General features: G+C 34.4%; 1 protein-coding gene across 2 annotated transcripts in view; it reads left to right on the top strand.

Moving 5' to 3' along the window:
- Reps (RALBP1 associated Eps domain containing) overlaps positions 1–24,331 on the top strand; it is a 101,331-nt gene that overhangs the window by 34,881 nt on the left and 42,119 nt on the right. Inside the window, exons 4-9 of one of the 2 annotated variants that reach the window (XM_089090590.1) lie at positions 1,945–2,076; positions 5,659–5,824; positions 9,906–10,155; positions 16,966–17,061; positions 19,876–19,975; positions 23,649–23,905. In XM_089090590.1, coding sequence (XP_088946716.1) covers positions 1,945–2,076; positions 5,659–5,824; positions 9,906–10,155; positions 16,966–17,061; positions 19,876–19,975; positions 23,649–23,905 — 1,001 coding nt within the window. The remainder of the gene's footprint in view (positions 1–1,944; positions 2,077–5,658; positions 5,825–9,905; positions 10,156–16,965; positions 17,062–19,875; positions 19,976–23,648; positions 23,906–24,331) is intronic. The other variant, XM_089090591.1, reaches the window with a different exon arrangement.

Below are 24,331 nucleotides of genomic sequence, written 5' to 3' on the forward strand. Positions count from 1 at the left end.
ACGCTTATCGTCCACCTCAATTTATTCAGGTCTTCACCCTTAACTTCCTCCCATGACCTGCCTTTGAATTGTTAATCATAATTTTTGGCAACCTTCCATCTGCGAAACGTGACCCAATCATTCTAATCTTTCTTTCATTATAGTTGTAAAAATCACTTTGAAGCATATTTTTCGTTCCGTATATTGTTTGATGTACGGTAATTCAAACGAGCATCTGAAGCTGTGTTTAGACAATTCTCTGGGAAAGATCTAATATATATTTCTTCAATATTTGAAGAACTAGCTTTTCTGGGCGATATTTAGACGACTGCCGTTACCATGGTTTATAGCATTCCAGTGTTAGTATGGAGACTTGTGTTTCTTTTCTTCCAGACTTTTTTTACTTGTGAAAAGCACTCTGTGCCTTGGCTATTCTACTTTTGCACAGACACGTACGCAGAATTGTTTTTCGGAGGGGGAGGTATTATAAACGTAAGTTCGATTTAATAATTTGACTAAGAAGTTCCCAAAAATCTAGGGGAAATCGGGGATTTTAGAGAGGAATCCTAGACCCCCCCTGATCGCGTTCTTATTTTTTACTGCATTCATTATTTTTACTAGTAATGCTAACCATATCAGTGAAGCTGTCCACTCGGTCGATCTATTCGTTGCTTAGCACAAGCTCTTCATCCTCGTTTATTCCTAATTTATGTGACTTAATCTTCATAAAATTAATTTTCAAAACTTTTCGCGCACCCTGAACCCTCAAAAGCCCCTAAAGGTTGATTCATTTCGCTAATATTCTTATCTAGCACACTCGATTTATCTTCACAACCTAAGTCCAGTCGAGTTTTGCCTTCCCATTTGATACCCTGTTCTCCCATAGCCTTTGCTTTATCCCCTAAAACAGCATCATCAAAATAATCCATATAAATAAGGAAAGGACACAACTCACCCCTGATTCCATGCTAAACCAACGACTAACTTACCAATAAAACAAGGATAAGACTTTCAATAAAGCTTTTCGATCAGCTGAGTCAAATGGCCATTCTTTATAAGCTCGGGACTAAAGTGGTTTGATAATTTAGCACTTCTCAATTATTAATATAAGCAGGAAGACCAGGTCAACACACTCTCCTATGTGCCAAAAAACCACACTTTTCTTCTCCTAGAACTTAATCAGCTACATCTTTTAGTCTAGTAAATATTGGCTTGCTAGTAATTTACTTTGGTAAAAGTGCAGCTCCAGTCTCTTTACAGAGTTTTTGTGGCTTTCACTTTTATTTTTTAAGCACTGTTCTTGTTCTGCTTAGTTACAATCTGAGTTGCAAGAGCTGCTGCCCATGTCTGAGTTTCAATCAATCAGAGTGAAAACCGATTTAAACGAATCCGCCTTCAATATTACACATTTGACTTGTTGAAATCTTTATAGGAATTATAGCTCTTAAAAGTCGTACATGTACAGGCAAGGCCGTATCCATGGAGGGGGGTAATTCCCGAGTTTGGCCCTCCCCCGAAATTGGTGTTCGATTCGTAAAAACATAACAAAAATGCATATAGACATATTTTGATTCGTTGTTTAGGGTTTTTTTGGTCCCCCTGAACAAAGATCCCCATGGGATATAGCATTGGGTACAGGTATACATGGCATTGCTTTTGTGATTTAAAAACTTGTCTAGTTATCTGTTGTTCATGAATTAGTGGCAGACCTCGCTACTACCTCGTTGCATTTCCCTAAAAGAAAACAATTTGCGGGGTGAGTGGTCGTTGGACAACTTCTTTATTTAAAAGTTCTGAGCTTGACGTACACTTTTAATTCTGTGTTTTTTCCTTTCTTATTTTTTATTCTATAAACTGTTTGTATCCAATTGAAGTTTATTAAGATTGTGGTTAAGAAGTATAATTTCCACACCAGTAGTATGAAACTTATTAAATAACATTTAGATATTCAGTTTCTACTTCTAGTGAGCGATGAACACCGACAATTGCTGGGTACTGAAGAGGAATCATCTGATAGGCATTCGGAGCCCTCTCGTAGTGGATCTTCTGCTTCTTCTAGTAATAATAGCGGAACAGCTTCATCAAGTCCAGCAGAAGGTATTTGATTTTATTTTATTTCGTCAGTATACCATTCTTTGACTCCAAACCATTGCTATAAGTTTTTTTTTTTATGAGAGCCCCGTTCGTTTTTGAGAGGCATTCTGAGCAATGCGTCCTCCTTCGAAATCTTCACTTTCCACTGTAATTTTTTATACTTTCATATATATTACCTACATTCAGTGTTTTTTTTTTCAGTTGTTCCCCTCCCTCCAAATCTTGGCCTCTCTTTGGTATTACTTCTTCAGCTCATCACAGCACTAAATCATCGATTTCAGTTATTTATGCATGCTCCTAATCCACCCTGCTCTGTCGTCCACCCTTGCTCTGTCGTCTACCTTTGCTCTGTCGTCTACCCTTGCTCTGCAGTCTACCCTTGCTCTGTCGTCTACCCTTGCTCTTTCGTCTACCCTTGCTCTGTCGTCTACCCTTTCTCTGTCGTCTACCCTTTCTCTGTCGTATACCCTTGCTGTGTCGTCTACTCTTGCTCTGTCGTCTACCCTTGCTCTTTCGTCTACCATTGCTCTGTCGTTTTACCCTTGCTCTGTCGTCTACCCTTGCTCTGTCGTCTACCCTTGCCCTTTCGTCTACCCTTGCTCTGTCGTCTACCCATGCTCCTCCGTCTACCCTTGCTCTATCGTCTACCCTATTGGGGACGTCCTGCTCTTCTTTTTGCCGCACCAACAAGCAAAACTTTAGGAGTCTGTCATACTTCATCTGTAAAGCATTGCCCAAGCTATTCATAGACCTAGGTTGTGGGAATGAATCCCCTCCTCCTTCCCATACATGTCTTGGTAACTATTGGTAACTTGATGTAATTATATTGAAAATTTATCAACAGAACATATTCTGAGTGCGATTTAATCTAGTAATCTCTGGAATACCTGCCTAGTGTGTAGCCTCATCTGTGTTGGCTCGTAGTTGAAGTCTATTATCCAAGGCATATGCTTGTGGGTCTGGTTTTTGGAATTTCAATGTATCAGAAATAAAACGGGCAACATTTAATCAAGAAACCATAAACCTTTGATGCAGTTGATTAAAGTGAGATTACTCCTTGAAGTTTTTAGAGTCGGAACTTGTGGGGAGTCGTAATGCCCCATTCACAAAGAGATTCTATTGATATCGAGTTTTAGCTAGCGCTAATTTAAGCGTATCAGGATTTTCCAGCCAATCAAAAAATTCTATGAAAAATTCCATTGGCTCAAATTAGCACTAGTTAGGTCTCAGTATTAGTAAAATGTCATTGCGGATGGCGCTTAAGGGAGCCGTTTTGGCCACTAGACTTGGGATGTCGAGGATACCACCCACATGTCACAAAAGCTTGTCAGACCTTTATGATGTAGCAAATAAAGCAAATAATATGGATTTTTTTTTTGTATTTTTTTTTTTTTTTCATGTAAAATCCCCCCATAAAGATCCCAGAGAAATCTAACTCCGCTGAAAACTTCACCCTGAGAATTCCCTCAAAGTGTCTCCACATGTACAATGGGATCAACAACGAGAAGTAAAACAAATAACACAAATTTTGTATAGAAATCCTGGAAAATTCTCCCCATGTAACCCGTCTTAATTTTGCAATTTTTTGGGGATTAAATTAAAATTCGTTATCTGAACACGAAGGATGAGTGTGGTCGTATTTTAGATATATAACGGGAGTTCATGTTGACGCTAACAGGAGTACCTTTTGTAAAGTTGGCATATAGAATACCAATATGACTCTTAGATGAGTACCACTAGCTTTTTTTTTTCATATGGGCATGGGTATTGCCTATAAGCCACATAAATATAAAGAACATATTGGCTATATTCTAGTTTGATTCTACCCGAAAAGAAAAAATTCATGGAGATCGCATAAAATAGCGTTATTCGGTATCTATAATTTATAAGATCATTAGTTTTAGATCTTTAGTCTTTTAGTTACCATCAAGCTAAATCGGATAGACTAGATATTTTGATTGTTTTTAAATTGCTGCAATGTTTACTTGAGAAAGAAATATGCTTAATTATTCTGAAGGTATAATGAACCTAAGTTCAGTCCTATAGGTCGGGGTATAGGCCTACCAGATAATTGTTCTTATTGAAAAGGTCTTTGTGACTAATCTAGAATGGGAGAGAATTCCTCTGTATCCCCCTATTTGGAGTGGTTCTAGGCGTTCCCCCCCCCCCGGAAAATATCCCCCCTTGGAAATTAAGGCTTTCAAATTTGAGAATTTTATTTGTGTTTTATTTTTTTTTATTTCCGTTGGGGGAACGAATTTTTGTACTAAAATTCTAGAACACGCCAGTTTTTTCGTTAATTTTTTCCGTACTTTAGAAATAAATTTGGGCTATAGTTTTGTATTTTAGGGGGGGGGGGTAAAGTATAGCGGGTCTGCATGCAAAATGTGTTTGGTAAAATTATTCTGCATATTATTTATGTAGATAGAGAAGTGTATTTTAAAGCCAAACTATACGGCCAGGAACATGGTAAAATAACATAAATGAAAGGCACAAATAACATAAACTTTGATCAACGATCATCATAAAACACTTAAATGAAACACTAAATTAACCGAATAATAGTACCTAATAATTGGAAAAGTTTGGCGGGTCTGCATGCAAAATGTGTTTGGTACAATTATTCTGCATATTATTTATGTAGATAGAGAAGTGTATTTTAAAGCCAAACTATACGGCCAGGAACATGGTAAAATAACATAAATGAAAGGCACAAATAACATAAACTTTGATCAACGATCATCATAAAACACTTAAATGAAACACTACATTAACCGAATAATAGTACCTAATAATTGGAAAAGTTTGGCGGGTCTGCATGCAAAATGTGTTTGGTACAATTATTCAGTATATTAGATAAATAGATAGAGAAGTGTATTTTAAAGCCAAACTATACGCCCATGAACACAGTAAAATAACATAAATGAAAGGTACAAATAGCATAAACTTTGATCAGCGATCATCATCAAACACTTAAATGAAACATTACATTAATCGAATAATAGTACCTAATACTTGGAAAATCGGTCAAAATTTCCAGCTACCTCGCTATTCTTCTGTAATTTTTTAGTGGTCATACCTAGAAGGAATTGTTTTTTGACTTCAATCTGTCCAAATATTGCACCCCCCCCCCCTTATGAGCAAATATATAGCCCAAATTATATATTTCCCATATATTCTGTCGCTTGTCTTTATCTTGTCTCACGCTAAGCTGAAATAAACTAACGAAGAAACCGGTTTGCTATCGAGTTTTACACAGCGTAAACTTGAGTGAGTGGCGCATAATACACAAGTACCAAAATTCCTTCCCCCTACGGAAAAAAACTAAAATAAAATTCTCAAATTTGGAAATCCTTATTTTCCAGGGGGGGGGGGATATTTTCTGGGGTGCATTTACCGGGGGGGGGGGGGTATTTTCCGGGTAAACGCCGGCCATCGAGTCCAAACAAGCGTTTGTTTTCTAAGAAAAGCTGCAGTGTCTAGATTTTGTATTTTATGGGTATTTTTCTAAGAATCGGTCTTTTTGGATTCTCGGATGGAGCTATGTATGTGCATGGTTTGTTTACATTAATGTGTCATTTTTAGAAGAGGAAATTGAATCCGTATACGCAATTCGGCCAGATCAGCGCGCGTATTATATTGAAAGATTTAAGCATTTGCAATCAGATGGATCACAACTGCTGCCGGGCCTTAAGGCAAAGGAATTTTTTGCCAAGTCGAAACTACCAGTCTCTGAACTATCAAGAATATGGTATGTAATGCCTGTTTACTGTCTTTTGCAATGTTGGGTTTGTTTCTGCCAGTTGGGTCAAAGAGTATGAGTAAGAGTGGAAAGAGTAAGAGTGGAAACTGAAGCTCATGTCGGCCAAAAAAAAACATCAGTACCATCTAGCGTTTGGTGACACTGCCTTTTTTCAAGCTTTGTAGTCCTTTTCCAGTCAGGAACTGAGATCAGACACTTATTACTGCATTAATTTGGCCAGCTACACAAATTGAATTAATTGTTCATATTATTACGCTGAAAAAATGCCTAGTATCGCCAAACGCTAGATAGTGTTGATTTTTTTTGTCGACACTAGCGCCAGTTCCCACTCTTGTAAGTTACCCATATTTTTTGAGCTGGGTAGTAAAAACTAAATTTGGCTTATGAAATAAAGAAAAAAACTAGCCCGGTCGAGAAAGAAATATTTGGAAAAAAATTTAGCAGAAAAAAAGTAATGGGTAAAGATTACCCCAATTTTAGATATTACTTTTTGCCATTTCGGGTAGTACGCTCCAAGAAAATCTTGCAACCATGCCTATTTATTATTTGGCTGCGATAAACCAGTAGGTACTATGTAAAAATGTCGAAGTTACAATTTACCCCCTTCCCCGTCCTTACCTCAGTGGAGAGTGCAGAAGGCTTTCATAGACTATTTGCATTGACTTTCATTTATTTCTGTATTCTGATTATGAAATAAATAAATAATTAAATTAATATCAGACAGCGTCTGAGCAAAGAGCTCAAGATAACATATCTAAAATCAGTATGTGTATGAACAATAAATGGTCTAAAGACATATATAGGGAAAAACTACCAACCTCGAGGGGTAACAATATATGTGTATGAAAAATAATAATAATGATTACAGGAGAGGGGGAATCCTAACTATTAGCCTAGAAAAATGAATAAAACAATATAAATACAAATAAACATGTAGAAAGCAAATCAAAGCTTTAAAGCCATATTTTATGCATGCTTTTGACTCATTTTTAATATTTGTTTGCATTCTTCTGTCAGACAGTCAACACTGCAACACCATTGTTTCAAAAGGCAATTTGGCAAAAAGATCAAAGCCCCAATTGTTAAAGATGCTTCTAAATGACAAAAAAATAGCAGAAACAAAAATAGAAAAGAAGTGAAGTATAAAGCAACCGAGTTTGAAAATAGAGGAAAAAAAGATCGACTGAATAATTTGAGTAACCACAGTAGTGATTAAAAGTAAATATTGAAGTAGGAGATGAACAAATTGACTTGAAAGTACTCTTTAGCTACAAAGCTGATTTTTTTTCAAGAAAAAGTGAACATATTATTTATCATTGATTTCGGGGCCATCTTATACTTTAATATTTATGTAGCATAGCTTTGTGTATTTGCCGCGACTGGGTAACTTCCTTTTCCCCTTTGTTCCTTTGCTGCCCTAAGTATGTTTTGAAGTTATGTTTTTTCCATTGTTTGTGTTATTTTGTAGTTTTTGGCGGTTGATTTTTTTATACATAATAGGTAGACGTCACTTCGAGCGTAGCTCCCTGTTGACTGTCTGATTATTTGTGTTTGTCTATTTCTGCGCTAAATATAAATGTTGAAACCTATTAAAAGGCCAATTTGGACAATTTTGCTTGTAGAGGAGGATTGCAATGTGTCTGGAATGTCATCTTAACAGAACCTATAATTGAACCTTAAACTTAACAGAACCTATAATTGGATTTTATTATGAGCTAATTATATAAGATTAATTTAATATAATTTTATAGTTAATTATATATATAAAATTATATCAGAATCAATGTTGTCATGTATGCATGGTCTGATTATTTTTTTTTTCTGTGGTAGCTGAAACTTATCAGTTTGAGCCGTAAAGGACTTGGAGGATGTGAAGGGTATCAAATTGCAAAGGGCTGGACAGAGTGGAAAGGGCATTAAATATTATAGGACTGGACAGACTTAAAAGGGCATCAAGTCGTAAAACGCTAGATACGAGTATTTTACCCTAGTTTGCTTTCGAGCTAATATTCCATTCTAGGTTAACGCTAATTTTGAGTGCTTTTGGGCTGACTTTTATTTTTGTGAAAGTTTCTCAGAATATTGCAATATGTTCAGTACAAGATTTGTTAAGTCACCTACAAAATCACTTACTTTATGGCCTGGTTAAGCAAACTGTCTTCCTTGGGCCTCCATGTTGAATAAATTTAAAGGAATTTGCCAAGAATAAACTACATTTTTTTGTGAAAAGTCCAGCTTATAACTCACATGTGTACGGTTTTAAACTTGGGAAGAAAACGCTTGCTCTTTCTAGCCCTTAAAGCAAACCAACTGGCTAAAGCTTTTTTTATGGTTAACAGCCACCCGAAGCAGTGCTCCAAGATTGCTGGAATATCTTAAATCTTTTCTAAGATGGAAAATACTGGTAACTTTAAAAAAAAATGTCAATTGGGCAAACAGCTAGTCTTTTAAACACCATTAATTATTGTTTCTAATTGTTAGGTTGGGCAAAAAAAGTGATTAACGGATCTACCATCTTCAAACCATTTTAGGCTAACTAGAAAAAACTGAATAAATATCACTAAACTTGAACTCATTACATTTATAACTTATCACAAAACTTACATTAACTTACACTATTGTATTTACCCTAATATGGTGTTATTTTAGCATAACCAATGTGTATTTAACTTTATATTCTAATTTTTACGTTAATTTATTTTCAACTTCTGCAACGACTGATAGTCATTTGATTAAGTACGTTAAAATTATTTGCAATTCTTTCTAACTGGTAAGTCACTCCCCCCTCTCTCTCTCTCTCTCTCTCTCTCTCTCTCTCTCTCCCTCCCTCCCTCCCTCCCTCCCTCTCTCTCTCTCTCTCTCTCTCTCTCTCTCTCTCTCTCTCTTATGTATATTCTTTTCTTTGTATGCATTTTTCACTAATAGCTGAATTTCAATTTTTTTCCGTGATTGACCCTTAATGTATTTTCGACACAATTTGAATCTAGTATTGGATGCATATAGTTTCTTTTGATAGTTTCTTTCAATATGCAACTTGTATAACTTACAGCCCTTGCCCTAGGAATTATGGGGAGGGGGTATATCAATCTTGGAGATATAGTTTTTTGAACTTTTGACTGTTTTGAAAAAAAAAGCCAATCCCAAGATTCTTATCAGATATCTTTGGGAGAAAAAGGGTAATGGGAGGGTGTTGGCTACTCTCCAGTGACTTTTGACTCTTAAAAAGGGGCATGCCAATAATAGGAGCATATTGAAACCTTATGGCTCTTTACTATAAGTAATTTACTATAAGTATTAGATATTTAAAACCAATAAAGTGTTGCATTGGTAGGCCACTTTCATTAACCATTCAAAATTGTCGAGTATATCTTCAAATAGAAAAATAGCATCATTTTTTAGATCCTGGATATTCAGACAGAAATAACAGAGCTTTGTCTTGTAGCTCAAATACATATATAAAAAAATTCTTTTTGGAAACCATAATGAATTACAATACTAAAGGAAGTGTTAGTTATCACTGCCCATTTTCTTGCATAATTAGGTAAAGATTCTGCTTTTTAAAGAACTTTTGAAAAAGTGCATCTGAGTTCTTTTGACTCATCTTTTTTGAAAATTGTCGGGCTAGAGGGACCCCGGAAAAAAAAAAAATCTGAGATACCTGTTCGTATAAACCTCTTTGTCCTCCTTATACCCTCATATCCTCTCTGTATTACCACTAATGCAAATTTAACTGCTAAAAAGTATAGCATAAATAAAATTCAGAACGCCCCGCCTCTTATTTAATTCTTGTGCTTTGTTGCTAGATAGCATTTTATTTACTAAAAATATAACGCCAAGACTTTAAAATTAATCAGGGTACAAACGTTACTTTTTGGTCGTACAATCTAAAATAGTTAACTTAGTTGGTTTTGAATGGCTCCAAGAATTTTTTTTTTTTTTTACAGAACTTGGTGCTTTGTCAAATATATTTATTCTTTATCCGGGTTATATGGCCATATGAAAAAAAACACCATTTGTTTTTTTTGTTCTTGTCTACCATTTCTCTTTCATAAATTAATATTTTACTTAGGGAATTGTCTGATGTAACCAGAGACGGTGCACTATCCCTTGAAGAATTCCTGGTTGCAATGCACCTTGTCGTTTTGAGACGAAATAATATTCCTGTACCTGAAATCCTCCCCCCATGTCTCACCATTCCTGTCCATAACTCTGGCATCACTATATCAGAGAGAATATCCAGCGAAGTACTTATACCAGATCTTGAACCTGTTCCTATTAACTTAGAACAAAAATATAGAGAACCTCTTGTTAAAAGTCAGGTAAGTTTAACTTCATTAGTTAACACGAGCAGGTAGTAAAGGGCCTTAAACTCTCCATATATTCAAGTTGAACCAAGTTTTGGCTGAATTTTCTTTTCAAGATCCGTTAACTTTATTTTCTAATTTTTATGTTAATTTATTTTTAACCTCTGAAACGACTGATTGTCATTTGATTAAGTAGGTTAAAATTATTCGCAATTTTTTGTTTTCTTTTCGAGTTTTTCTATTTTTTTAAGGGGAGAAGCGCTCAATATTTTTCACATAAATGTATACTGTAAAAATGTAAAAACTGTAAATGTAAAAACTGTAAAATGTAAAAACTGTAAAAATGTAAAAACTGTAGAATATAAAAATGTACTGATATCAAGGGGTCACCGATTTGTCCCCATTATTTCTTCTAATCCCTCCTTCTATGAATAACCCTCTTCACTTTTCAAACACCTACTGCTGACTTCTGAGTTTGTCGTATGAGCTTTATATGTATGCTTTTTCGGTAAGTATAAGTCTACTGTGCACAGCATGTGACCTCTGTGCTTATAGAAAAAATTAGTTGCGCTTCTATGTGAATCCCAGTCACAGATTTTGGATGTGAATCCTAGTCACAGATTTTAATTTGCTCATTTCGTTTATTATTTCTTAAAAATACAGCGTGACCTGAGAGCGAAATTATCCTGTTCCGTAAGAAACCAAACTTTTGGAGATCTTTTGCCCTGTAGCATGATTTTTCCCGTTCTTTCAAATGGTCAATTTGAGGCTCTGTTGCTTAGTAGCAGAAAATTCAATTTTATCCTAATTGACATATAAGCCCTTTTTCTGAGAAGAAAGCTATCCTATGAGCAAAGTTATCCCATCCCACTTATTTGTTTTCACTCATTACCGGCGAAAGAAAAAATTAAGCTGATAGAAATTTATTAGGTAGACAATGAAGCGTTCGTAATGTTTAGTCGCCTTTTTCCTCGAATAAGTTTTCGAGCAGAAGGATTATTTCGCTCTCAGGTTTTGACAGATTAATAACAAAATAATAATTCTTAATGGTCTGGAAAAAATTAAGCTCCCTTTTTTTTGAATTAACTATTTAAATAAAAATTAATAGGGATTTCAGTGTTGATTAAAAATAGGCGGCTTCAGAATGACTACTTTGCCTTAACAACTTAACAACTGCAAGTGCATGCATGCAACAACTAACAACTGCATGCAACAACTAACAACTGCATGCATGGCTATGCTGCAGCATGGCCATGCATGCAGCAAACGTTTGTACCTGGTTCTTGTACTTAGAAACTGATCGCTAATTTCTCCTTGAAACTGATGGTTATTTTTTTCGGGTAGTCCTACTGAGTATGCTTAAAGGTCTATCCAGCCTTTATTGTGGGGTGTCAAAACTTTTTTCCCATTTTTTTTCTTTTGATGCTGCGAGTTTTAGTAAGGAGATGGCTGTTTTAGATGTCGCAATTTCCAGGAACTAGGATACTATTCTTTTTCCTCTTGTATTTCTCTGCTCAGACGGCGACAGGGATTGGTCAAATGTTTAGAATGTTTGCCTAGGATGTGTTGTAATTTTCAATTCTGACATAAACAGAATTAGTTTCTTATGTATTTTTTTTGGAACTGCTGGGTTTCCTGTCATCCTCAACCAAAAAAAAAAAAAAACTTCCCCACGACATATGTGCAGGTGTGTCACATAGATGAAGAGTCCAAGGGAGATACTATCACCGGTATCTCACAGAGTTTGTGGATTAAAAACTCAACGATTTTTATAAAAACAAATAAAATAATAGGACTGGCAGGGGAATTCTACAAAAGAGTGGGAGGGGATGTGTAGATCTTCGATTAAGGGGTTTCAACAACGGAGAATACAATCATAATTTTGTTATGCTCCCCAGTCTTAAAACTTCAAAATGGCATCAAAGAGTGCCAATTTTGGTGTCATATGGCTCTTGACGACAAAGCTATTAAGACGAATTTATAATACGGTATGAAGAAACACGTAGATGTGAGTAGTAGCTTTCAAATCAGCCATTAAACATCACTTGCGGTTGTGATGTTAGCTTTAACCCCTTAAATTATCTTCCTTTTTTCAATATAGGGGAGAGGGGGAGGGAATCAACACCTTCGGTTTAGGGTTTATAACCATGCAAAACCGATTGCCTATCTTAGAATTGGGGTAACGGTGACAGACTTAGCTTTTCAAGTCAGTGGAATTAAAACCTTAGGTTTATGTTTTAGACATAAGAAAAATTCATTTGTTAGAAGTTGTTGCATCTCGCATTTTGATTTCTTTGGGGAAAAAATTGATGTTTTGTGGCACAAAATGGCAGAAAACGTCAATTTATTTTACTGTCGTCTTTTTTGTTGCTAAAAAAACACTTCAAATACGGTCGTTAAAAAAATTAACGGCCTTAGTGATTCAGGAGTCATTCTTAAATAACTGTAAAAAAAAACGAGGCAACTCAGCTTTCAATAATTGTTAATGAGAGAAAATATCATACTTTCTTCAATTTGAATAGGAAATGATAGAAGCACTTATTACCACTGTTCGTTAAAGCAATGCCTAAAACTATAATAACTGTTCTTTTTATATTAAAATTAAAACAAACTTTTAAATTGTTTTTCAGCAGTAACACTGCTACTATTAATAGAACTATACAAGAGCTAATACTGCCATTACTACTACTACTAACAGCCACTACAGCAGCAAGTAGCCTAAGACTGATACAACTGTGCATGCTCTTCCTCCATTCTAAACTATTCAAAGTTTCGCTCCTTAGCCTCTATTATAAAGTGCCAATTTTCTCAAATCCGTAATGTAGACAATCAATATAAAAGATACAAACAGTCCAGAATTACACTGCTTAAAGTATGTTATTGGTCAAGTCTAAGAGGTGATCCAGTCCTGATATTATTATTACTATTATTATTATTTATTGAAAACTCATCAATCATAAACATGACAAGACGGAGTAAAGGGAAAAGAAACGAAGAAGAAAAAACAAACAGAAACGAAGAAGAACAAAACAGAACATTATTGAATTCTAAAACCCTAAAGAAGATTTATTCCAAGAACGTACTTGAAAACAGGGAGTACCATGACCCAAAAGTTCATTTCTGACGTTTCTATTTCCTATTTCCAATTCCTATTGTCCTAGATGTCCTATTTCCAATATCATTTTCCAAGGACCACAAATTCTCACGATAAATATGATTGTCGAAGCATCATTGCACAAAAGAGAATTAAAACTAGCAAGGGGGTGGGGTGTTGATAGAAATGGCAGGGTCCTCATACTTAATAGAGCTCTGAATTTGATACAAAGGCTTGTTTTTCACTAGGAACAATAAAAAAGTACTCCAGATCAACATCCAATTAATCAATCAATCAATTCTTCTACTCAATAAATACACAATACAAAAAAACTACACTATGGGTACTCCCGTAAGGATCTATGGCCAGGAAAAAACAGGAGAAACGAGAATGAAACAAATTCATAAAAAAAAATTCCCAAAATAATACATTTATTACATTATGTATTATACATTATAATACATTTAATTTAATACATAAAAAACATTCTCAAAATAATACCTTTAAGATATCCAACGTAATAGAAAAAAAGATGCAATGATTACGAGACTTAAATTTTCAGAGACTTTAAGAGACTAAAAAACAAAACATTTAATTTAATAAATAAAAAAACATTCTCAAAATAATACCTTTAAGATATCCAACGTAATAGAAAAAAAGATGGAATAATTACGAGACTTAAATTTTCAGAGACTTTAAGAGACTAAATTCTCAAAATAATACCTTTAAGATATCCAACGTAATAGAAAAAAAGATGGAATAATTACGAGACTTAAATTTTCAGAGACTTTAAGAGACTAAAAAACGTAATAGAAACGAACAGAGGGGAAACAAGAATGAAACAAATTCACAAAAAAACATTTTCAAAATAATACATTCACACCTTTAAGACACCCAACGCAATAGAAAAAAAAAGATGCAATGATTACGAGACTTAAATTTTCAGAAACTTTAAGAGACTAAAAAACAAAACATTTAATTTAATAAATAAAAAAACATTCTCAAAATAATACCTTTAAGATATCCAACGTAATAGAAAAAAAGATGGAATAATTACGAGACTTAAATTTTCAGAGACTTTAAGAGACTAAATTCTCAAAATAATACCTTTAAGATATCCAACGTAATAGAAAAAAAGAAGGAATAATTACGAGACTTAAATTTTCAGAGACTTTAAGAGACTAAAAAACGTAATAGAAAAGAACAGAGGGGAAACAAGAATGAAACAAATTCACAAAAAAACATTTTCAAAATAATACATTCACACCTTTAAGACACCCAACGCAATAGAAAAAAAGATGCAATGATTACGAGACTTAAATTTTCAGAGACTTTAAGAGACTAAAAAACAAAACATTTAATTTAATACATAAAAAAACATTCTCAAAATAATACCTTTAAGATATCCAACGTAATAGAAAAAAAGATGGAATAATTACGAGACTTAAATTTCAGAGACTTTAAGAGACTAAATTCTCAAAATAATACCTTTAAGATATCCAACGTAATAGAAAAAAAGAAGGAATAATTACGAGACTTAAATTTTCAGAGACTTTAAGAGACTAAAAAACGTAATAGAAAAGAACAGAGGGGAAACGAGAATGAAACAAATTCACCAAAAAAACATTTTCAAAATAATACATTCACACCTTTAAGACACCCAACGCAATAGAAAAAAAGATGCAATGATTACGAGACTTAAATTTTCAGAGACTTTAAGAGACTAAAAAACAAAACATTTAATTTAATACATAAAAAAACATTCTCAAAATAATACCTTTAAGATATCCAACGTAATAGAAAAAAAGATGGAATAATTACGAGACTTAAATTTCAGAGACTTTAAGAGACTAAATTCTCAAAATAATACCTTTAAGATATCCAACGTAATAGAAAAAAAGATGGAATAATTACGAGACTTAAATTTTCAGAGACTTTAAGAGACTAAAAAACGTAATAGAAAAGAACAGAGGGGAAACGAGAATGAAACAAATTCACCAAAAAAATATTTTCAAAATAATACATTCACACCTTTAAGACACCCAACGCAATAGAAAAAAAGATGCAATAATTATAAGACTTAAATTTTCAGAGACTTTAAGAAACTAAAAAACAAATCCCCTTAAAAAAACACAAAAAAAAATTTTTAGATAGACGATTATAGCATTAATTAAAGTTTTTTCAAATTATATAATCGAAACTAAGCCACGGGAAAAGCTGATCACTAGTCAAACACCCCTTCACAGCCAAATTTCTAACTCAGCTCATAGTCGTTCTTCCCATTAATGATAATAATAAAAACAGAAAAAAAGATACAAGATAAAATAGATAAAAGAAAAAATTGAAAAAAAACAACAACTTAATAAACATAAGTCATCAATACATTAAAACATTTCTTAAGATTCTTTTGAAATTACCAAACGAGGGACATTCTTGAACTGACTCTGGAAGGTTATTCCAAACGATATAACAAGTGGTTAATGAATTGAAATAAGACCTCACCATATTTCAATTTCTTGCTGGTCTACGCATCAAGAAGATGCGTAGACCAATGAGTGACAGCAGAGTAGTTAGTTAGGCTGTGGGAACATCACCATGAAGTTGATAAAAAGTGAAAGACACGTACGAAAGAATGTTGAGAGATTGTAAATAAAGTAATGAACTAGCTGGGATAGTTTTAGAATAATTTGTTCCCTGTATAAGCCTCCTTACTTTCTTAATTTTATTATTTAAAAACGGTTTTTGTTCAAATGAACTCTCTCCCAATATTTTATGACCACTGGTTGGATACAATCACCCTTGGGAGAGAAAAAGAAGACACATCATTCCTGCGCATAGAAAAAAGTTGATATTTTTCTTGTTGTTCAAGATGAGAAATGATTCTCTAGTTTAGGATTTTCGACAATGTAGGCAATTCCAATGATGAACTTTTAATTTGAATTCGTTACCATTTTGAGGAGTATCAAGCTCTTTTTCTAAATCCTTTCAACTTTGTGTTAAGTTAAATCAGCGTAGTAATTATCTTCACTGAATCACCTTTAAAGAGAAAATTTTCTAACTAGAGATTTTTTTTTACGGATTTTAGTTAAATAGTTTTCGTCTTTTGGTTACTATGGGCTGTGGTTTGCTCTTTACTAGGTTGTAGTTATTGCTGCAACTATTTTCTTTCTTTGTTTTGCGAATAATTTATGTTTTTTGGTCTAAAGTTTGAACATACTATAGCTATAACAAGTGAGTTCTATTTGCAATTGCTTATATCAAGCCACAATACGGTATTATTCAGTTTTGAATAATTTTTATTATTGGAATCCTCGATCCCTAAGCTGTTGCTCCGAAAATCCTTAAAACCTGTTTTTGTCTCCTTTTAAAATTTTGAAAATTTAAGGAAATTATTATCCCTTATATTATAATTAAAATTTAAGAAAATTATTAAGGAAGTTTTATCACACCATTATCATTCATATGACCTTATTTAGTTGTGTTAAATCACGAATTCTAACTTAATTTTCTCAGTTCAATACCCATGTGTGTTGCATGTTTTTTGCAGGTTTTTTGCCAATTGCGGAGTATCTTGTTGTTTCAGGATTGGATTCTGTACATCTGCGTAAATCTGAACCTGTGTTCTTGTAACTACTTTTAGCTAACAGAAATTTTAGCTTCTGCACCTTAATGCTAACAATTTATTTTTGTGATGTTGATATACTAATATTTTATATTTTATGCTTGTTTAGTGGACCAAATTTGTGGAATCACCGACAACAGAAAGTATTTCTTCCCCCGGACCAAAGCCAGTCAACTTTGACTTTCAGAAAATTGCCATTGAACAGGTAATAGTTAGACACATTGGTGATGGTTAATGTTGGTTAAACCCCATTTTTTCAATGATGTCGAGCTAAAACACAGAGACTAAAGCTAACACCAACCCCATTCATTAAAAGGTTTAATTAAATTCTGAACTGCCTAAGCCCGTTAACGAAACTAAATTTATCTGAAGTTTCTTGTTATATAGCTAAGACAAGCTAATGAGAAACTTTTTTGTAAATTCTTACCTGTATAGAAAAAAACTGCTGATGTATTTAACCACATGGTGAGTCTTGTAGTGGTGCAATGGGTTTGATCTCAGGTTGGTAACACTGGATCCATTGTTCGAATTCAACTGTAGCAGCACACTGTAGGGCATGGAATTGGATTCCGGTGATGAGATTATGCGTCTCCATATTAATCCAAACAAGAAGAATAACCGCGTGTGGAACGTGGTTATTCGGGTACCCCAGGGACCGATATCTCATTGACATTAGGCGTTAGTGTTATAATCAAATGAGAAGAAGAAGAACCATGTGATGAACATTTCTTGTCTTGTCTTATGTTAGCGGAAGGGTTGGTGTTAGATAAATCTGGGTATTAGCTAGATCTTGTTGTGAACGATAGTTTAATCGTCAACAGGTGTTGGCTGTCTCAGCTAAAGAGCTTATATTGCTATACTGGCTCAAAAGTAATGGATCGAAGCGAAGTTGCTGCGTCTAAGCGTTTAAGTATCTATCTAATTTCCAGATCACCTGATGATCACGAAAACAACAGACGACGAATTTATGCGACTGGCTCCTAAACCGATCTCCTGCACCATCTTATTCCGTTTTTTTTTTTTTTTTTTTTTTTTTTTTGTTAAAAATCTACTGCGTAGGCAGGTACGCTGGGAGCTGCTTGTATGAGGGAACTAAAACTACTTTTTCGCATGCTGACCAAAGGTCTGCGTTGTGCAGGTTCCGATCTCCTGATTGTCTGCCTTTGGCCGGGAGTGCAATGCGTGGTTGGGGGCAAATCAACCGACGCTTCCCGTGTTTTTCCCCTGGATTTTTCCAGGTGTCCATTAAAAGCTGGGTCGACTATGACTGAGCTTACAGAGCCACACCGCTGACTCCCGTTCAAAACCAAAGAACTAGCGAGACCGAGACTCGAAACCCTGTCCACACGGATACAAGGTTCCAAGTCTTATGCGCTAATAACTTGGTTAGGACCGCTCAATTATCTTTGATGAGAGTAGAATGAAATTATTCAGTTACAATTCTAACAGGTTTGTTCGTACCCATTTTAGTATAGAAAGAAAGTTTCCTTTGTTGTTTAGAGACGGAAGCATCATGGATAGAATTCTTCTTGTCGTAACCAAGGCATCTGGCATGAAAAACTATTGAATGTGCTTAGAAGCTTATTTTTGCTGAAAGCATACTAAATAAGGTGTGGATGCACCAGCCGTGTCCATAAATAGCATTTCCAGAAAGCCATGCTCTACTGCTTCTGAGTGGCAGCAACTATAAACTGGCAGGAATTAAAGCTTCCAAATGACGCCACCTGCTTCCTAAGGCAAAAATAAACAAAAACACTAAATTCACAATTGCATATAAGATGGCTTGTGTATCCCCTATTAAATATGTTGCCTCTATTCCATAATGGTCAGGTGGGAATCTAACTTCAGTCTACTATTAGATTTCTAGAGGATTTTATTATCAAAGCGTTCGGTTCACAACTTTATGCAGTCACAATGACATTCCCAAAGAAATAGTAAACTTAAATTCAAAAAGATGAATTCAAATTTAAAAAATGAATACAAATTTAATTCAAAAATTCAAATTCAAAAAGTGAATTCAAATTCAAAGAGGAATAGTGAAAAAAAAAACGGAATTGAACACTGGATACGTTCTCTAAAGCCAGTTCGACCTAGTTTATTCCAAAAATTACACTTAAGAACATTCCCTGTACTCCAAAAACAGGTACACACCAAAAAAATTAGTTTATTTTTTCTATAGTTTGATAGGTGTACCGAAATAAAAAGAAGCTCCCTTTCCTTCTTTTGCTCTAATGTAAGGAATCTTGAAGTTTAGCATAATTTGTATTCTACATAGAACAGCTAATTTTCCTTAGAAAGTTTCTATCTTTGCCATTCATTAATTGTGTTCGATTTTGTCGTTTAAAATTAAATTTTCAAATAAATTATAGAATTTGACAAGTCGTCTTTTAAATTTTGTTTTGTTTTTTTTCTTTTTTTTATTTATTCTGATTGCCACAATGATAACTTTTCTTTTCATAAAACAGTTAGAATACTGAGCAAATCAAATGCTTTATGCACCGCAATTCTTTGGCTAGTTCTACCATTTAATTGAACGATTGATGGGATATATAGATCAGAGAGAGGCCTTAATATAAATTTTAACTGCGAGGTTCCTCAGCTATTTCTGAAAGTCCTAGATGCATCCTTCTGCATATGATCAGAGCAATATATATGCCTTTTTGTTTTTCTGGTAGCCCTAACAGGGTGACTTTAAAAAAGGAAGTTTCTGTGGAGGAGCTTTCATACCCTAAAATATGGGTCAGCCTTAAAGACATGGGTCAGTCTTGTAGCCCTAAAAAGACACAAAAAAAGAAAGCTTCTGTGGAGGAGCTTTCATACCCTAAAACATCTGCCAGTAAAAAAATGAGGTTTTTTTTTAACCCTAATATCAGGTGCCTTGTGCGTTTGCACGTGTATAGTAAACTGTTGCTTGTTAAGTAGTGTTGCACAGTCGGAGGAACCTATAGTTAAAATTTCTTTTAAGGCTGTCTTAGAATGACTTAGTTAGCATTTTGTATTCAACGCCATTGTTTTTTAGGATCCGAGAATTGTGCATCCCATACCAAGGCGATTAACTCCTGAAATGCAGTTGGAAAATTCATCAAAGCAACTTCGTCAAGAATTCAGACAACCTTCAGGTTTTATTCTTTTTCCTATCTTTTTATTTTCCTGTTTCCCATTTTTCTTTTTTCTTCGCTTTTCTTTTTCCAATTTTCCTATTTAGAATATCACTTGATTGTTAGGTTTTATAAATGTACTGCATGTGCTTGAATCTTCTAGAAAATGTAGTTAAACAAACTTTTCATATACAACTGTATCAGTATTTATCTTATAATTTAGATTAGATAATCCCCCGCTCGTCAAAAACAAGCAAAAAACCAACTACAACAAACTAAAAAATGTTTATCTCATAAAGAAAAGAGTGAAGTTAAACTATTAACTTATTTTGAGCGAATCTCCAATCTGAATTTGAAGTCTAAAAAAGGTAATGTTAAAGATAAAGATAAACTACCTACTATAATTTGATCAAATCTCCAGTCTGAATCTAAAAAAACGTAAAGTCAAAGATTAAGGTAAAGTACTAATTATAAGCTCAGCGGATCTCCAATCTGAATCCTAAATCTTAAAAAAGGCAATGTTAAAGGTAAAGATAAACTACCACCTAGAATTTGATCAAATCTCCAATCTGAATCTAAAAAAAGTAAAGCCAAAGATTAAGGTAAACTACTAATTATAAGCTCAGCAAATCTCCAATCTGAATCCTAAATCTTACATCTCTAGTCTGAATCTTAAAAAAGGTAATGTTAAAGGTAAAAATAAACTACCACCTAGAATTTGATCATATTTCGTATCTGAATCTCATAGTCTTCTATCATCTTCTTAACTAAAGACATTCTTAACTATTCCGTCCCTAGGGATGGGGCCGTTGATATTATTAAAACGCTATAAAAATCACGTATTATTTAAACATCAACGATTGGCTAGGCAATTCAAATATGAAGTGAAAAATATTGAAGTGAATACGTAGAAAAATTAAAATAAAATTAAAATTTATTTAATGTTTCAATAAAAATTTATCGATAAATTGTTTTATTGATTAAGCCGAAACCATGCGCCAGCAGAAAAGGGGGTTCGAAATATGTGTACACAGATCAATGTTTCCTGCAAGAAAGGGATAATAACATTTATTCTGAAAAAGGAAGGGAGGGGGGGGGGAATACAACAAAACTGCTTTTTGCACAGCTCGTTTACAACTAACAGCGTTGTTATATGTGAAACTAAAAATGGGCAAATCAATTGCCTCTCAGACAAAATCCCATTTTACAACATGGTGTGTAACAGTTTTAATCATTCTTCGCAGTTTTTATGGTGACGTAAACCAAAAGGTATATTTCTAGTCGCGCTAATAAAATGTCAAATTTTAGTCTTTGAGCTTAAATTGTGAATTAATTTCTTTCGCTTAAATGGAGCAGAATTTTCTCTTTGAATTTCAGGAAATGGCAGTCCCTAAAAGTGTTCTAGCATACCTGCTAGGAAAACGCTTAAAATCTACTCGACGAAAATATTATTTGAGGAATTTGGCAGCTTTATTAGTTGCCAATGGTGCTACGCACTGTGGTTGGAAACATTGCCGACCAAAGGGATATAAAGTGTTACTGTCTTTCTAATTAAATTTCATTATCAAACCACAAATTTTTTATAGCTTCCGATGGTGGCTAGTCCCCTGGTAGAATTTGCTAATTTGCCCTTTGTATTTGAGACGGTAAGCCGACGTGGAGGTTCGAAAGATGATTTTAAGGTATCGATTCCCCTTAAAAAATAAAACTTATTATTTTGGTGCTTATTTATCTTACTCTATGCATATGTCAATCAGTTGGAAAAAAGACACTGTATAGAAGATGAAAACTAACGTAAAATGCTTTAAACTTTTCTTAAAAATACAAATACTCTTGAAACAAAGCCAATACAAAAAAAAACTCGACTTTCCGAAAAACTCAAGTCAGTGAGTTCAATATACGAAATCCACCTTAGATACCTAATCACAAGAAACAAGACAGTCAAGTGAAAAAAGGCAACCCAGCACAGACGCCTCAATGCGATGTACTCTCACCGTTTAACTCATTAAACTGAGACAGTCTGAAACAGTGAATTTGAAAGCATATTAGTAGTCATATTGAGTGGGAAGCACTGTATAAAAGGAGGTCTGAGTTGTAAAAATCTTGCCATTTGGCAATTATGGATGAGTGGGACGGTTATCCTGGCAAGAAAATCTTGCCATTTGGTAATTATGGATGAGTGGGACGGTCATCCTGGCAAGAAAATCTTGCCATTTGGTAATTATGGATGAGTGGGACGGTCATCCTGGCAAGAAAATCTTGCCATTTGGTAATTATGGATGAATAGGACGGTCATCCTGGCAAGAAACTAGCATTGCGTGGTGCAATGAATCAATGGCAAAGTTGGCAGATGTGTTCAGTAACTAAATCATGTTGAGATTTAGTGATATTTCCTGACTCCCAAGATCACCGGATATGTTTGTTTTTGATTATTTTTTGTTGGTGTTCTACCTTGAGAGTCAGGTCTTCATGGCTCATCCAGGTCACTCTGTGAATTGAAAGAAATGATTCAAAACCATATTCATGGTACTCCACTTGTGATTTTGTGGTTATCAATGGGAAGCCGTGACAGGAGAGTAGACATCTGTATTCATAGAGAAGGGTGTCATCTACGTTAAATAATTTTCCAGGCACTGACAGGTAGGAGAATTATCTTTAAAATGCAAGCTCTAGTTGTTCAGTTGCTGTCCAAAAATTTTTTTGTTGAATTACTGCTATTTTTTGTTGTTGTTTTTCAAGAGTTCCTGTTTTTAGGAAACTATTTTAGAGAAAATTTGGCAAGATCATACACTTGTGGATGTACTTACGTAGGAATTGATTTCAACGGGAGAAGGAGAAACCTGAAAAGGGGAAAAAATAAAGAAGGGGTAAAGTAAAAGAAGTGTGAAAAACATTTCTTCAAAATATAGGAAATCATGCGGAGGTCATAGTAATGTTGAGATGTCCTGGCGAGGGGCTAAGGGCCAGAAAAGCATATGCATATAGCGATGTGTTCAAAGAAGAGACTGCTCGCTATGGTCTTTTTTTGGTAGAATTTTTAGGTGCAGATCATGTTGTTTTGATTTACAGCATACAAACGAGAACAAGGCAAGCATCTCGCTGCGGGAATAAAAATTTGATAGTCTAATTCTTATCATATAATATTTATTTCATACTTTAGTTTATTATATCAATAGTAATTGTAGTTTAATAATTATATTAACTTACATGTTAGTAGATAATTTTGGAGACCTCGCTGCCTTTCCATGACGATAAATAAATAAAAGTTCAAATAGGGATAAAACCCTTTTAATAGACAGTGATTTTCACAAACAGTGATAAAATTTCACAAAAAATACTAGATATTTCGGTCACATATGCAGTGATCGTCATCAGTAGTAAAACTAAACTTTGACGGTCACTTTTACTACTGATGACGGTCACTGCATATGTGACCGAAATATCTAGTATTTTTTGTAGAATTTTATCACTGTTTAGGAAAATTACTGTCTATTAAAAGGATTTGATCCCTATTTGAACTTTTTTTTATTTACTAGCATAGTAGTTAACATAGGAAACTTATATTGACGTAATATAGTAATTATATTAACTACATAATTCGTAGTATAATTTATTCGTCTAGAACAGTTGTTTAGGTTTCCTGTAAAAGTGCTCTTTGATTTCTTCCACAAATAATAGTTTTGTTCCTTTTTAGCCAGTTTCGCATGTGGTGATGAATCGCAAGGACCCACAAGTCTTCCATTCTCAAACCGGAAAGATCTTCCCCCACCTCCACCTCCTCCTAGGCCCACAAAGGGACATGCAAGAAGTGCCTCTTTAGATTTGAACAGCCTTGGAGCACCAACAAGAGCCTCCGCCACTCATGTAGCCCCTTTGAAACCCATTATACCTCCAAGAGTGTCCCCTAGCCTGACGCCTAGAAGAATAAAACAAACAAGCTTAGATGTTAATGTAAGTAACCTTAATACCTTTGAATATTCGAAGTAAAAAGTAGGGATGTAGAGTCAGTCCACTTTACCACCAACGAGCAACTCCGACTCAAGACGTTTCTAATATACAGACTCCGACTCCTGAAACTTTAAACGTAATCGCTCCGACTTCAGTTCTGACGCTTAACATTTCTTCAAAGAAGTAAGTTCTCCGACTCCAACTCTGATTGTTTCTGTAGTTGTACTGTAGCACTATGGTACAATAAATCTTATTCACTATAATTAGCCTACAACTTTAATTTTGTTTATTATTACACCTTTTCTATAGTATTTAGGACTATTTGGCTTGACTCCAGCCTTTATGTGTTTCTATAACTCCAGTGCGATTTCAAAGGGTCTTACATTATTTCTGTTACTCCGACCACGCAGACCTGGTAAAAAGTGTCAT

Source organism: Artemia sp. Qi Xiang Cuo, chromosome 6 (assembly GCF_049724085.1).
Source record: "Artemia sp. Qi Xiang Cuo chromosome 6, ASM4972408v1, whole genome shotgun sequence".
Taxonomy (NCBI): Eukaryota; Metazoa; Arthropoda; class Branchiopoda; order Anostraca; family Artemiidae; genus Artemia; species Artemia sp. Qi Xiang Cuo.